At 38.1% G+C, this 13065-nt stretch overlaps 2 protein-coding genes across 2 annotated transcripts; one reads left to right on the top strand and one right to left on the bottom strand.

The window, feature by feature from the left end:
- Positions 1-2130: 2130 nt before the first annotated feature.
- LOC133328639 (ubiquitin-protein ligase E3A) lies at positions 2131-6247 on the bottom strand. The gene is made up of 7 exons (XM_061537183.1): positions 4939-6247; positions 4569-4810; positions 4165-4507; positions 3884-4101; positions 3642-3823; positions 2529-3021; positions 2131-2473 (listed from the first exon to the last, which is right to left on the bottom strand). The coding sequence occupies exons 1-7, from the start codon at positions 6221-6223 to the stop codon at positions 2135-2137; spliced, it is 3102 nt and encodes a 1033-aa protein (XP_061393167.1). The 5' UTR covers positions 6224-6247; the 3' UTR covers positions 2131-2134.
- A 2601-nt stretch (positions 6248-8848) lies between these two features.
- Positions 8849-11961, top strand: LOC133328638 (protein FAM91A1). Its single transcript, XM_061537182.1, has 2 exons — positions 8849-10670; positions 10850-11961. Exons 1-2 carry the CDS (start codon positions 8849-8851, stop codon positions 11959-11961), a joined length of 2934 nt encoding a protein of 977 aa, XP_061393166.1.
- Positions 11962-13065: the final 1104 nt, after the last annotated feature.

Genomic DNA, 13065 nt, shown 5'->3' with positions numbered 1-13065 from the left:
GAGTCTTTGTTGACAAACGGAAGGGAGTATTTATAGACGAGATGAAGAATGTCTTTATGGACGAGCTGAATGGAGTTTTTGTAGAGTTTTTATAGATGAGCTGTAGGGAGTCTTTATAGAGTCCTTATTGAGGAGCTGAATGGAGTCTTTATAGACGAGCTGAAGGAAGACTTTTAGGTCAGTTGATGGAAGTTTTTTTAAACGAGTGGGAGGGAGTCTTTGTAGACGAACTGAAGGGGGTCTTTATAGACAAACTGAAGGGAGTCTTTTTGGCGAGGAAGTTTTTTAGACTAGCTCAAGCGGATTCTTTTTATATATATATCAGATATTGGGATGTATTAAAAAAAGTAATTCAATTACTTTCAAATGAATTTCGAATACAAATAGAAACCGTATTAATTTTTATTATAATCAGTTGCCCGCTTTTCCCGGAACTATACGAATTTTCTATTTCTATTCTATAGAAATATTAATGGAATTTTATTTCTCATTTCTCTTTATAAATTTGAGAAGTTAAACCCCAATTTTTAATATGAAAACAAACCACATTTTAATTCTTCAGTTATAACGTTGATAGTTGTTTGAAATAATATTACGGAATAATTTATATATATTTTTTTAATATTCTTGTATTATTTCCACTCTTCAATTTCTAAGAAATATGTATTTCATTCAAAATTCAATTTTGGCTGCTGCAGCATCTTATCCAAAGATTATTCTTTTTTTTGAAATGCGTAAGCAATGGGATCTGTCTTATCAGAAAAAAAGTGTTAAAGGTCATCTTCTGATTATGAACGTCTACATCTAAGTTTTGAGTCACCCAAAACAGTGTATTCGATATTTGATATTTATGGTGAAATTGATAGTGCACAAACATGCACAAGATGTTTCAAGGGATGGATGGTTTGTTCAAACATTTTTCCAAAGTGATAACAATTTTGGATTAGAAGAAAATATTAGGGGTTTACAGATAAGTGTAGGAAAATTTATAGTCTACGAGGGATTTAAAGAGATCGAAAAAGAATTAGAATATTTTGGAAAAAATAACTAAAATGTATAAATGCTGAATTTTTTAAATCATTTTTTATAATTCGTCTAACACAGTTTATTGGCCTTAAAGGCCTTAGTGTTACGGAATGAAGAATTTTATAAATTAATTATTTAATAACAGTCTTCAGGTTGATTTCTGAGTATAGAAGAACAAAGGGATAATTCCCTGACTATTGGAAAAATATCAACAAACTGGGCTAAAAAATCACCCACTTAGGACAATTTCAAAAAGTGTTTTTTTTTTATTTTATTATACCCGCTGCTACAAAGGAAGCACCAATAATAGTTTTTTCTTTTTATTTCATTTTACCTTAAGCTTCATAAAATGGTTTTGCTGAAAATAAAAATTAAATATTTTTGTTTTTGTAGTATAATATAATTATTCTTCGTAAAATTAAAAAGAGACTTTATTATTTACATAAAAAAAGAAAGTTAAGGACATATTTAATGATCATCATTTGCTTTTGTTGGTTTTTCTTGTTCATATCTTTCTTTTCTTGACGAGGGCGTTTTTTCGATTTTTTTTTTTTTTTTTTTTTTTTTTGGAAGAAGAGCGTTGGAATATAATTTTTGGCCGAAGATAAAAATATATATGGGTTGCCAATTAGATTCGATTTGATACGTTGAATATGTATACATGTATAAAAAATGCCAAAAAATATGTATGTGAGTGTATAATATCTATGTAATATGGATAAATATGCAAATAAATTAGGCGATGAATTAATAACCTATAAAAAATTTCTTTTGGGAGACCAAATTTTGCGTTTCTTATGAGTTAATAAATGTGTTATGTTTCCATGACTTTCCTTTTTTCTTTGGGGGTAAACTAGGTGGTCATCGTTTTCAACAAGAGAGAAATGAAAATAAGGACATGCTCTCTAAGGAAAATGAAAGTCTTTTTTTTAATTTTTTTTGGGATAAACCAAAAAATGGATTAATTCCTTTCTTTCTAAGAGATTTTTGTTTTCATTCTTTTGTTTTTTTCAAAAGGCCTTGGATGATTACACCACAGCGGGGTTTAGAGGGGGAATTGGTCAATATTTAGATTCAACTGATTTTCTGTTGTTTGTTTACTGCTTCTTTACAACATGCCAAAACCTTTGGAATAATTAATGGCCTTTAAAAGTCGTTCTTCCAGCTTTTCTTTGCTGCTATATTCCGGTAGTAAGAGCACATTGAAACAGGTATGTGATGTGGGCAAGCGATCACTGTCTGGACCATGTCTTGTTATCAACAACTTAAGGCGACTGAGACCTCCAACCGGTACACGATCTGACCCCGTGGTAAATTCCAATAGTTTACGTTTAGATTCTTCAGGTAGGCTATGGACAATGCTCCAGAAATCCTTGATGATTTGGGTATCTTTGGTATAGCCACCTTCGTATTCGGTGGATTTTTCCAATTCCACAAAATCGAATTTCTAGAACGAAAAAAAGATTAATACAAATTCTGAAATTTCTAGCAACTCTACATACCCTACTACCACACACGAGCAACTCAATCTCTTCTGGTCTAAACAACAACTGCAGGGGCGATTCATCGGTAACCATATCGAAACCTTTCTTGAAGGCCTTAAATTGTTTTTCTATGCTGGTGTTGAGCAAAAAATCACTATACAAATCAACAAATTCCTTTTTGTTGTGTTGACCCACGGCTATATCACCACCACCTGGCTTTAGTTCATGTTCGACCACTTCATCGAATACATTTTTATAGCTAATTTTAAAAGTTTGCATGAAAACCTCTTCCATATCGGATTCTTGATAATCCAACATCGATTTAAGACTTCGATAGAGGGTGGGGTTCCAATCTTTAAGATCATAAAATGAACCACGACCACCCATTAGTTTACGATATACGACCATGGGAAAATTCACAGCCAAAATGATGTTATTGTATATGGCCAAGCCGATTATTATGCCGATCAGGGCAAATTGGGCGCCATTTTCAAAGGGTGAGGGATTGAACCTGGAAAAAAGGAAAATATATCGAAATTAAATTGAATATAAAAATAGATTTGAAATGGAGGACATGGATTCCAATAAGAGGTGTTATTTTGGAGCCCTGAGGAGCATCTACACCACAGTAGATGAGTGGGGGGTCATATACTCCCTAGCAAATGACGTCTACTCCATAGCAGATGATCCTGAAGAACATCAACTCCACAGTAGATGATCCTAAGGGTCATCTAATGTGGAGTAGATGTTCCTGGGAACATCTACTCCACAGTCGATGACCCTGAAAAACATCTACGCCACAATAGATGATCCTGAGGGTCATCTACTCCACAATAGATGATGCTGGAGTTCATCTACTCCACAATAAATGATCCTGGGGGTCATATACTCCCTAGTAAATAGATAATCTTGAGGATCTTCTACTCCACAGTAGGTGACCCTGAGGATCTTCTACTCCGAAATAGATGTCACTGAGGAACACCTACTCCACAATAGATGCCTTAAAAGATATATTCCTTATCGTTATGAAAAAACCATCCAAGGATCGGACTAAAAAATTACATTTTCTTTGGTTACCAAAAACAAAATACATCATGTTGGAAAACCCTCCCTCATCCCCTTCAAACTTACCACATGGTATTGGTTTCCTCTTGATGAACAAACATGCCAAAATCTGGATTGAAAATCTCCTCAACAATCAATTGAAAGAATTCTTTGGACACGCCACCCTCATCGATGCCCTGCTCACCCACAAATTCCACCACCAATTGTTTTTTCAAGTCTTTAGGATTACTCATGGCCACCAGTTCCAGCTAAGGGACAATAAAAACAAATTAAAAATATTTCCAAACTCATTTCAAAATTCCACATACCCCTATTAAAGCATCATTAACAATATTATCACGTCGAACTTTTAATTTCAAATCCGGGCGTAGACCCACATCATTGCCATCACCCAAATAATTGAACAGTGAATACAGAGAGGAGTTACGCTCACTATACATACGAATGCGACTGTCATAGTACAAGGCAATGACTTTGGTGGCGGGGGTTAAAATGAAGGAATACAACATAAAGGAGAAATGGTTGCCTACAAGGAAAGAAAGTTCGATAAGTACATGAATAAGGTTTTTGAACAGTAGTCTATCCTTACCCGTTGGATCTAATGACAAATTCTTATACGATAGATAATCCCGATCCATTTGTATGGCATCACTTAACGGCTCATTATAGAATTCTTCAAATGGCACCAATGGTATCCGACAATCCATGCACGATATACTCAGCTCCTTTTCCAAATTATCTTCGGAAAATGAATAATAGGGGAAATAAACAAACATGCCATCATCGTAATTATTTGCCCCACTACCGCCAGCTGAACCGGAAGCAGCATCAGGATCTTCACTGCCATCCTTGGTGGCATCGTCGTCCATAGAGGCAGCAGATCTACTGTACGTATCAATTTCACCAGCCAAGAGGCTGGCATAAAAGGCTATCTGCAAATTTCAGAAACGATATAAAATAGGGGGAGTATTGGAAAAAAATAGCCGAGCTTACCTTTAAAACTTTGGTTACCGCTATAACATCACTATTCTCTTCTACTGTATCCTCATCCATTATGACTTGCAGGGTAATTAGCTGCTGACAGCATTGTACAAACGACTGCAGCTGATCCTTACAGTGTACGGACCAAATGCGTGCTAAACGTGCCTGTGCCTTAATGGGCATGGTCTGTGCAGCCTGACATAGTTTGGGCATACTTCTTTCTAAATATTCCAAGTCGGCATAACGATTTGAGCCTGGAAAGAGACAAGAAATTAAAGATTTAAAAAATAGAAGTTAAAAAAAAGAAATTTAGGTGGCCATAGATATGTCATCTACTCCTTTTTTTAAAAATAGTTTCCAATCTAATTTTCTTCCAACTTACTTGTCGTTGCCATATCAAAGCATATAACAAAACAATGCAATATCTTCTCCCAATCATAGAAACGTCCATATTTTATACTCTCCGCCAGCAGTATAATATTATTATTTAATGCTTCGTTCACGGCATTATTATTCAGTCCATAAAGTTTCTTTTTGACGCGACGTAAACTTTCCAAATCCACCTGAGTATCACAACTTTGCGTAAGCACAACAATGTCATCCAGATCCACGGAGACATCATCTTCATCCATGGGTTCGATGCCCTCAGAAGCAGACACTACACCACTAACACCCACACCTGCAGCATCAGCATCACCACCTCCATCATTATTAGCTGATGTTTGTTCCATATCCATGGAATTAGAGGAATTTGATGCGGGTCTAATATCATTGATGGCATCACTATCGATTGTTGTTGCTGGTCCAGTGTCATCATCGTCCTCCGCATCGATACAGGTGCTATCCTCATCTTTGTCATGCTCCCCTTCGAGAGTTCGCAAATCTTCCTTTTTCAGTTCTTGGGGTGATTTGCCCAGAATTTCTTGCAATTTCGAGGCATTGGCGGTGTTTGAAGCCAATTTCACCAGCGGCGGACGTTTAAAGCTTTTACTTAGTTTCTTAACCGAACAATAGACCTGATTAATGGCATGTATTAGCCGATCATGGGAATTGAATTTTGTACACTCCTCTATTAGCTCGTCGATTAGTTGTTCATTTAGATATTCCACATTTTCGAGAGTGGGTGTGGTGGGAGGACTTGTCGTGGATTTTTCCGTCTTTCCATTACCCGATGTATTGGGTGTTTCCACCTCACCCAAGGCTTCGAGAAGTGGCAACTCTTCGGTGGCACAGCTTGATATATTGGTATTACTACTACCCGTCGAACTGGCAGAGGATGAGGACGTTGAGGAGGAAGTGGAGGATGATGATGAACCTGAAGTTATGGTACTATTTGAACTACAACTGCTGCCGCCGCCACCACTTGTACTGGCAGCAGCATCTGGGCCGGAACATTCCATATCCATGGTGGCTGATCGCGAGCTGGAGGGTGAGTCATGCTGGGGACCTGTACGGGGCACTTTGGGTTGTTGCTGGGCATAGTTATCACACAATGGTGCATCCTGGGAGAAAAGAGAAATTGCCTTGGCCGCAATTTCATTGGGTGACATGGGAGCCACTTTACCACTGGAGGCACAATTGACATTGGAACATTTGGGATTACCACAACCCCGCTGCAGCTGATAGAAATAGCGTTCGATTAACTCCTTGACGGCGGAACGTTTCATGTCCGTGGGTGTTGGTGAGGTATGTGTAGTGGTAGAACTTGTTGTTGTTGTCGATGATGTTCTGGCTGGTGGAGGTGTTTGCTGCTGACTTTCTGTTGTTACGACGATTGGTCTTTGTCCTGCTACAGACAAATCTTGTGGCACACTAAAAAAAGCAAAACCAACAACAAAAAATGCAATTACAATTTTAAATTAATTTATATTTTCCATTGCCCCCCAACTCACCTTATTGTTTCTTCGTCATCTGACATTGGATGGTCTTGTTGTTCTATTAACTGGCCGTTGTTCTCCTCTGCTGTTCCTGCTGCTCTTGGCAACTTTAATTTATTCTCGTCTGTAGGGTTCATATGTTTTGCTTGCTTTAGAATTCTTCTTCAGTTTCTGCCTTTTATAGCAAATATCCGTTTTCTTTCTTTTCGTAGCTCTTTCGCGGGGGGCTATTTCAAAAGGGTTTATTTTCACTGTTTTTTATGCTTTTCTCACAATTTAATCCAATTTATTTTCTATTGGAAATGCTTTGTGTAGATAGATATCGTCGCAGTATCTCGCAAATAATTCCTTGTATTTTGGAAAAAAGGAAGAATGTCAAACTGCCAAGAAAAAAATCAAATCATCCTGTCAATGAGAGTAACCATTCACTCTATTGTATTGCCTCTGTCAGGCAAGTAACCGATAGTTGTGTTTTTTCTTATTGGATGGAGGGTAAACACGGCCGGGCGTATTTAGCTGGGCGTAAAACGTCATTGTACAGGGGAAAATAATTTTTTTTTTGAAATTAAAATAAAAAATTAATAAAAAAGGTTTGAAAGGATTACACCAAATGACAATTTTAAAAACATTAAGGAGTTTTCAATAAGAACTGTTACTTGGAAATTAATTTTTTGTAGATACATAATCGGGTGATTAATTCATTCTGCAAACTTCTTCGAAAGTCTGCGAAAACCTTCTGAGATCTTCAAAAACCCCGCTTGACCTCAGAAAACCTGCAGAGTGCTCCGAAGGAAATATGAGACAAATTTAATTCTTCTACTGAGGACTTCCAAGGCGATAGAAGACCTGTTATGAACTTCTTGTGAAGTCCTGTGGACTTCCAAATTAATAAAATACTGTTATTGGCCTTCTGAGAACTTTAAAAGCAAAACTAGGCCTGATGGGGACTTGGAGAAATCCTGTGAACTACGAAATTAACAGAACACTGTTATTGGCCTTGTGAGAACTGCCTTAAAAAATATACAGAGACTTTTTGCTGCTAAAAATAACTTGATAATCCATCTGTTGAGGACTACAATTAACAGTTGAAGAACTTCTCTGGACTTAGAAATTAATAGAAGATTTTTTTGGCCTTTTGAGAACATTAAAAACAGCGGACCTGCTGGGGGCTTCTAAAGATCTGCTGAGGAATTTTATGGCTATGAAAGACCGGCTGAAGTCTTTTCTTGACAATAGAAAACCTGCTGAGGAGTTCTGAGCGAATTTGAAGACCTTCTGTAGACTTCTATTAGCCTTAGGAAACCTACAGAGGACGGCGAAGTCCATACTATACATACTAAAGGCATCTAAATGAATCAGTTGACGACCTCTTCTGGACTTGGAAATCAATAAAAGAACGTATACCGATTATACCCCAGAAACCTATTGACGATTAATTAATTTTTCTGTGGTGATATAAGGGCTTCTGAAGTCTGGAAAGGATCATATTATTTTCGTGAAATGTTTTTTCAGGTTTTGAATGTACGTTTGGTCTTTTCCTTTATGAGTAGATTTTTGTAGTACGGGAACAGGCCCAAAATTATTCATTTGGTTATTTCATTGAAAATAATCGATTTTCTCAACCCTACCATTTATTGTCATTTTCGATCTATATAACGCTAATCACTTGGCATGTGTTGTGCATTTGTTTACGTTTATTCCAATAAGGAATTGTTCTAGAATACTCCATTTCCAACATACTCAATGGATTCCAATTGGAATACACCCTTGCATGTATGAATATTTTGTATGAATTATGAATTAGGTGAAACTAGTGCCGTTAGTTCACTTCACTGAACCCATAATGTCAACAGCTGCTTTGCAATCAGCTGTTAATGTGCCACATTCATTCGTAAACACTAACTAAAACCTTTATTTGTTTTGATTCCCCGATTCGTCCGATTCCGATTTTTGGACCTAAGAAAGCCTAAGACTAATCTTTGTTTGTTTGTTTTGATTCTGGCTTTATCAGTTACGTTTTAAATCTATTTCCCCTAATTCCGCAACGCCGTCAAAACTTTAACGGAACGGCATTGTATTTAGAAGGAAAGGAACGGAAAGCAAGCACGTCAATCGAAGGAAGAATTCATTAAATTCTTTTAATATTTTAATATTTAATTATAATTATTATAATTTTATTTATTATATAATACCGTAAATACCATACCAGCCAGAAAACATAGGAGTTACAGATTGTAAGTATTAAGTTTTTTGTCTTATTCTACGATTTTCCCGATTTTATCACCTGTTATCTTCTTTCTTGCCTGCGTAATTACGGAAAGAGGAAGAAGAAAACTAACATGGAATAGAAGCAACTCCCACATATATCAGAAGAAGAAGCATTACACACACTGAGGCCACGATTTCTAGAACACTATGAGTAACGAAAAGATTGCCGAAGACATTGCCAACTGTGTGCGCAAGGGTATTCCGTGGCATAATCTGCCCGTGCATCTGATAAATCGTTTCCACAACAATCAACGTGACTACGAGAAATATGTTTTCAATTACAGTCTGAAGAATCAGCTGCGATTCCGCGGCAATTTGGTTAGTAAAATCTTTCGCAAAGAGCAGAGATACTATGAGCTGCTCGTCCAGAAATCGATTAACACCTTGGGTCTGTTCCCCTATCATTTGGCCGATATTGTTACGAAGGGTTTGCGGGTAACCCCCTTCAATTATTATCTTGATGTGCTGTCACAGTTGTTGAGAAATGATAAGAGCTATGATAGCTTACCGAACTTCACCGCTGCCGATTGCCTGCGCGTCTTGGGCATAGGCCGCAATGAATATTTGTCGCTGATAAGTGAATTGAAAACGCATACAACACGTGCATTGCTGTTTACCACCAAACCCAACCCTTTGGAATACTTACCGAGATTTCCTCAGCGTATACGCATTGAGCCCTGGTGGCGGGTAGAGGTGGGTTTTGTTTTGGAAACGGATATTCGTTATGTTACGGCTGCAGAGCGAAGCCTTATCGATGATTTGATTGATTTTGGTTCACAAACTGCTGGCAAATGTGATTACAGTGTGGTCCACAGCCTGTATCGGAAGGGTTTAATTTACCTCGATGTCCCCATTTCGGGTGAGGATAAAATTTCCATTCCGCCCTTGAGGAATTTTGTTATGAATCGCGTGAGTGGTGATTATTTCGAGAATTTGTTGTACAAGATTTTCGTTAGTGCCGATGAGCATATGACTATTTTGGAATTGGCTCAAATGTTGCAGCTGGAATTGGATTTGGTCAAGCAGGCGGTGAGTTTATTTTGCCGTCTGGGCTTTGCACAACTGAAGGAGTCGGCAGCCAACCTGGAAAGCCCTTTGAATGGCTCGAGTAAATATCACGAATCCTGGGATGCCTACAAAAGGGAACAGGCCTTGGCCAAGGAGGCACCACAAATCACACCCTTAAATTATAACAACTATATCAACAATGAGGTCGATGGCCCAGCCTCGGTGGAAACCCCCAAAATCCGCCAGGATGAGGAGAAAAACAAAGACAAAGATTCCAGTTCTATTGGTTATCTATCGTCCGATGGCAATACCAGCGATTTTAGTTTTGCCAATATGCCCACACCCTCGCCACAGGCAGTGGCGAAAAATTCTCCTCGACAAAACTCCGACGATCCTGATCTCTCCTCCGAAATTGATGATCTATCGGAGAATACGACCAAAGCAAGTCTACGCGAGGCCATAACACCCACAGAAAGTCCACCCAAGACGGGTAAACGTGTGGCCTTCCTATTCGATTCCACCCTCACGGCATTCCTAATGATGGGTAACCTTTCACCGGGTTTGAAAAATCATGCCGTCACCATGTTCGAAGTAGGTAAGCTGTGTGAGGAGAGTATGGATTCCTTGCTGGCGGAATTGGAAAAGGTTTCCCTGCTCGATGCTGAGGGAGAGGGGGATGTATCCCGCTACTTTGCTCATGCCGTTATTTTACGTTCCACTATTTGTTCGCTGCGTAATCTCTTACCCGGTGGCATGGATCTGCTAAGGCTGGAATGCCTTGAAAGTTTAGATCAAAAGACTAGAGATCGGGTACTGGAAAAGAAATATAAATTTATTATATCCTCTACCCCGCTAACTGCCACAATGTCACATCTCTTTACCATACCATTTTTTGGACAATTTTTCCGTTCCTCCGATAATTCGCATATGTGGACCAAGTTGTTCTACAATCATATAACAGGTGGGTTAGAAAACAAATATTCCAAACAAGAGTTGTTATTTTGAATTTGAAGAAGTAAAAATGCGTCAACGTGCCCCTCGAGGGCTTGGCCAAAATAACACCTCTAATTGGAAACCCCTGTACGTTTATTAAAATTTTCAAAACTCAATATTAATTTTCCTTTTTTTCTGTATTTCTAGGTTATGGTCCACCCTCCCTGTTCCTTTGCCGTGGCACAGTTCTCAAATCCCTACCGCGAATCTTTTTAGGTTATGGCAAGCTATTGGTGAATATCTTACATTCCGATTCGTATGTCATTAATAGTGAAAATTTCCGTAACCTCAATGATCAATTGAAAAATGGCTGCATTCTCCTGCAAGGTTATGGCATTCGATCACCCGGTGAGCTACACTATGAGGCGTTCCCATTCACCTCCGATGGCAGGAGGGACTCCAATAAATGGTCTCAACACAAAGCAGTGCAAAAGCTGCAGGAGCATTTGGATTTAAAACATCATTGTGGCTATATTACCTTTGTGAATACCGGGGTCGCCGATATCGGTTGCGAACATTATGAATTGGAGGTACGCCTGCGACATCCACGTAGCAAATTAAAGGCTGTACGCAAGGAGAAAGATACGCCCAGCTCAACTGTGCCAAATGTACTTAAATTAGAAGGAGAGGAGGGAGGAGAAGAGAAGTTGGATCCTGTTAAGGATTTGCTATCACCCGATCAAACGGAATTGTGTAGTTTCGCAAGGTCGACAAATTCTCCTCAACATCAAAATCTAAAGACACCGGATGAAAACTATTTTGCCAGCAACAAGGCGAATCAAGAACCCTCAGCTGTCTACACCTCAGAAGATTGCAGTGAGTTGCTGGCCTCGGAATTGGCCAATTGTAGTGGTGGTAAAATGGAATTGGTATCGCAGGGGTCTGTGGAAATACCCCTAGATCGTGAGGCACTACAGAGACAACCAATACTAACTGAAGAAGAAGATGATTCGGAAGATACCACAGAAGAATGGACACTACTGGATGTTAATTTTGGTGTACCCCTATTCGATGTGGATACCAACACGAGAATTTGTGAACAAATTGTAAGACACCTTTCCGCGGAGGAGAACCTAAATGAGTTACCAAGAAAATCCGCCGAAATGGCAGAGAAATTTAACAACTTCATAAAACAATGCCTCTACTTTGAGGATGAACCGGCGGCGGTGGAACAATTGAAATTGGGTAAAACTCTGCCCCACCCACGTATTAATTTGGCCTTTGAAAATGGTAAAGTTTGCTATTGGAATGGTAGATAAATGGGAGTTATCTTTAAAGGGTAATTTTTATACATTGAGCCATGCTGGCGAGAGAGCGAGAGAGAGATCGAAAGACAAAGAATTTCCATCCAGTTTCTTTTTTTGGTTTTTCTGTTCTATTTTTCTTTGTTGTTGTTATTGGTAGGATAAATCAGGATTTTTTTTTCAAAATGTTATTAAAAACAAATTTAGAATTTTATTTAGAGTGAGAGAGTTGGGAAAAAAAATTGCGAAATTTGAAACTAAAATAAGCCCGTTTTAAAATTGAAATAATTCTAATGAAGGAAGAATAATTAAAAGAAGGAAAAGTAAAGAAGAATAGATATTAGGGAGAGGAAAATAATGACCTGAATAGAGACAACGAATAACGTAAAAAATAATTATTATCATTATTAAAAAAAAACCAAATTGAAGGAGTATGTCTATGTGGAAGCTCGGATTTATATTGAAAATGTTGTGTGGAAGATGAAGGTCCCGAAAACCCAAATTTCAGCCACTTCGTAATCCTAAATCCTTCGTAATCCTCGAAATTCCGCAATATGAGGGCCTATACCAAAACTTCGACCGATGTTGATTATTTTTCTAGTAGGAATATTAGCCTCCTAAATAGAACCCGATATGCCAAATTTCAGCTAATTTGGTTGAAATTAGCCCAAAATAACGAAATTTGAGGTACCGTCATATGGGGGCTAGCCTAAAAACTGAATCGATATTGATAATTTTTGGTTGGAAGATTTGCCAACCTATGAGAACCCAAGATGCCAAATTTCAGCCAATTTGACCGAAAACTTGTTAAAAATTCCGAAATTCGGGAGGTACCGTTATATGGGGGCTACCCTGAAATTTGGACCAATATTGATAATTTTTGGTAGAACGATTTAACACCCAAAGCGAACCGAAAATACCAAATTACAGCTGAATCCGACAAAAATTTTGCCCAAAATTCTAAAATTCGGGAGGTGTTGTTATATTTGGGCTAGCCTGAAATGTGGACCAATATTGATAATTTTTGGTAAGGAGATTTTCTACCCGACGAGAACCCAAAATACCAAATTACACAAATTCGGGTCAAAACTTGCCAAAATTCCGAATATTGTAAAGTAA

This window comes from Musca vetustissima, unplaced genomic scaffold (assembly GCF_032173495.1).
Source record: "Musca vetustissima isolate MV318-11 ecotype Yass unplaced genomic scaffold, APGP_CSIRO_Mvet_v1 utg1071, whole genome shotgun sequence".
Lineage (NCBI taxonomy): Eukaryota > Metazoa > Arthropoda > Insecta > Diptera > Muscidae > Musca > Musca vetustissima.
The sequence above is the reverse complement of the archived record's forward strand: the minus strand, read 5'-3'. Positions and strand labels throughout refer to the sequence as shown.

What these genes read in the sequence shown, in the direction of transcription:
- LOC133328638 (XM_061537182.1), top strand. Translation starts at nt 8,849, where the DNA reads ATGAGTAACGAAAAGATTGCCGAAGACATTGCCAACTGTGTGCGCAAG. An exon ending in GTTCTACAATCATATAACAG is followed by an intron (nt 10,671 to 10,849) that starts GTGGGTTAGAAA and finishes CTGTATTTCTAG; the next exon opens with GTTATGGTCCACCCTCCCTG.
- LOC133328639 (XM_061537183.1), bottom strand. Translation starts at nt 6,223, where the DNA reads ATGAAACGTTCCGCCGTCAAGGAGTTAATCGAACGCTATTTCTATCAG. An exon ending in CTTTGATATGGCAACGACAA is followed by an intron (nt 4,811 to 4,938) that starts GTAAGTTGGAAG and finishes GTCTCTTTCCAG; the next exon opens with GCTCAAATCGTTATGCCGAC. An exon ending in TTAATGATGCTTTAATAGGG is followed by an intron (nt 3,824 to 3,883) that starts GTATGTGGAATT and finishes ATTGTCCCTTAG; the next exon opens with CTGGAACTGGTGGCCATGAG.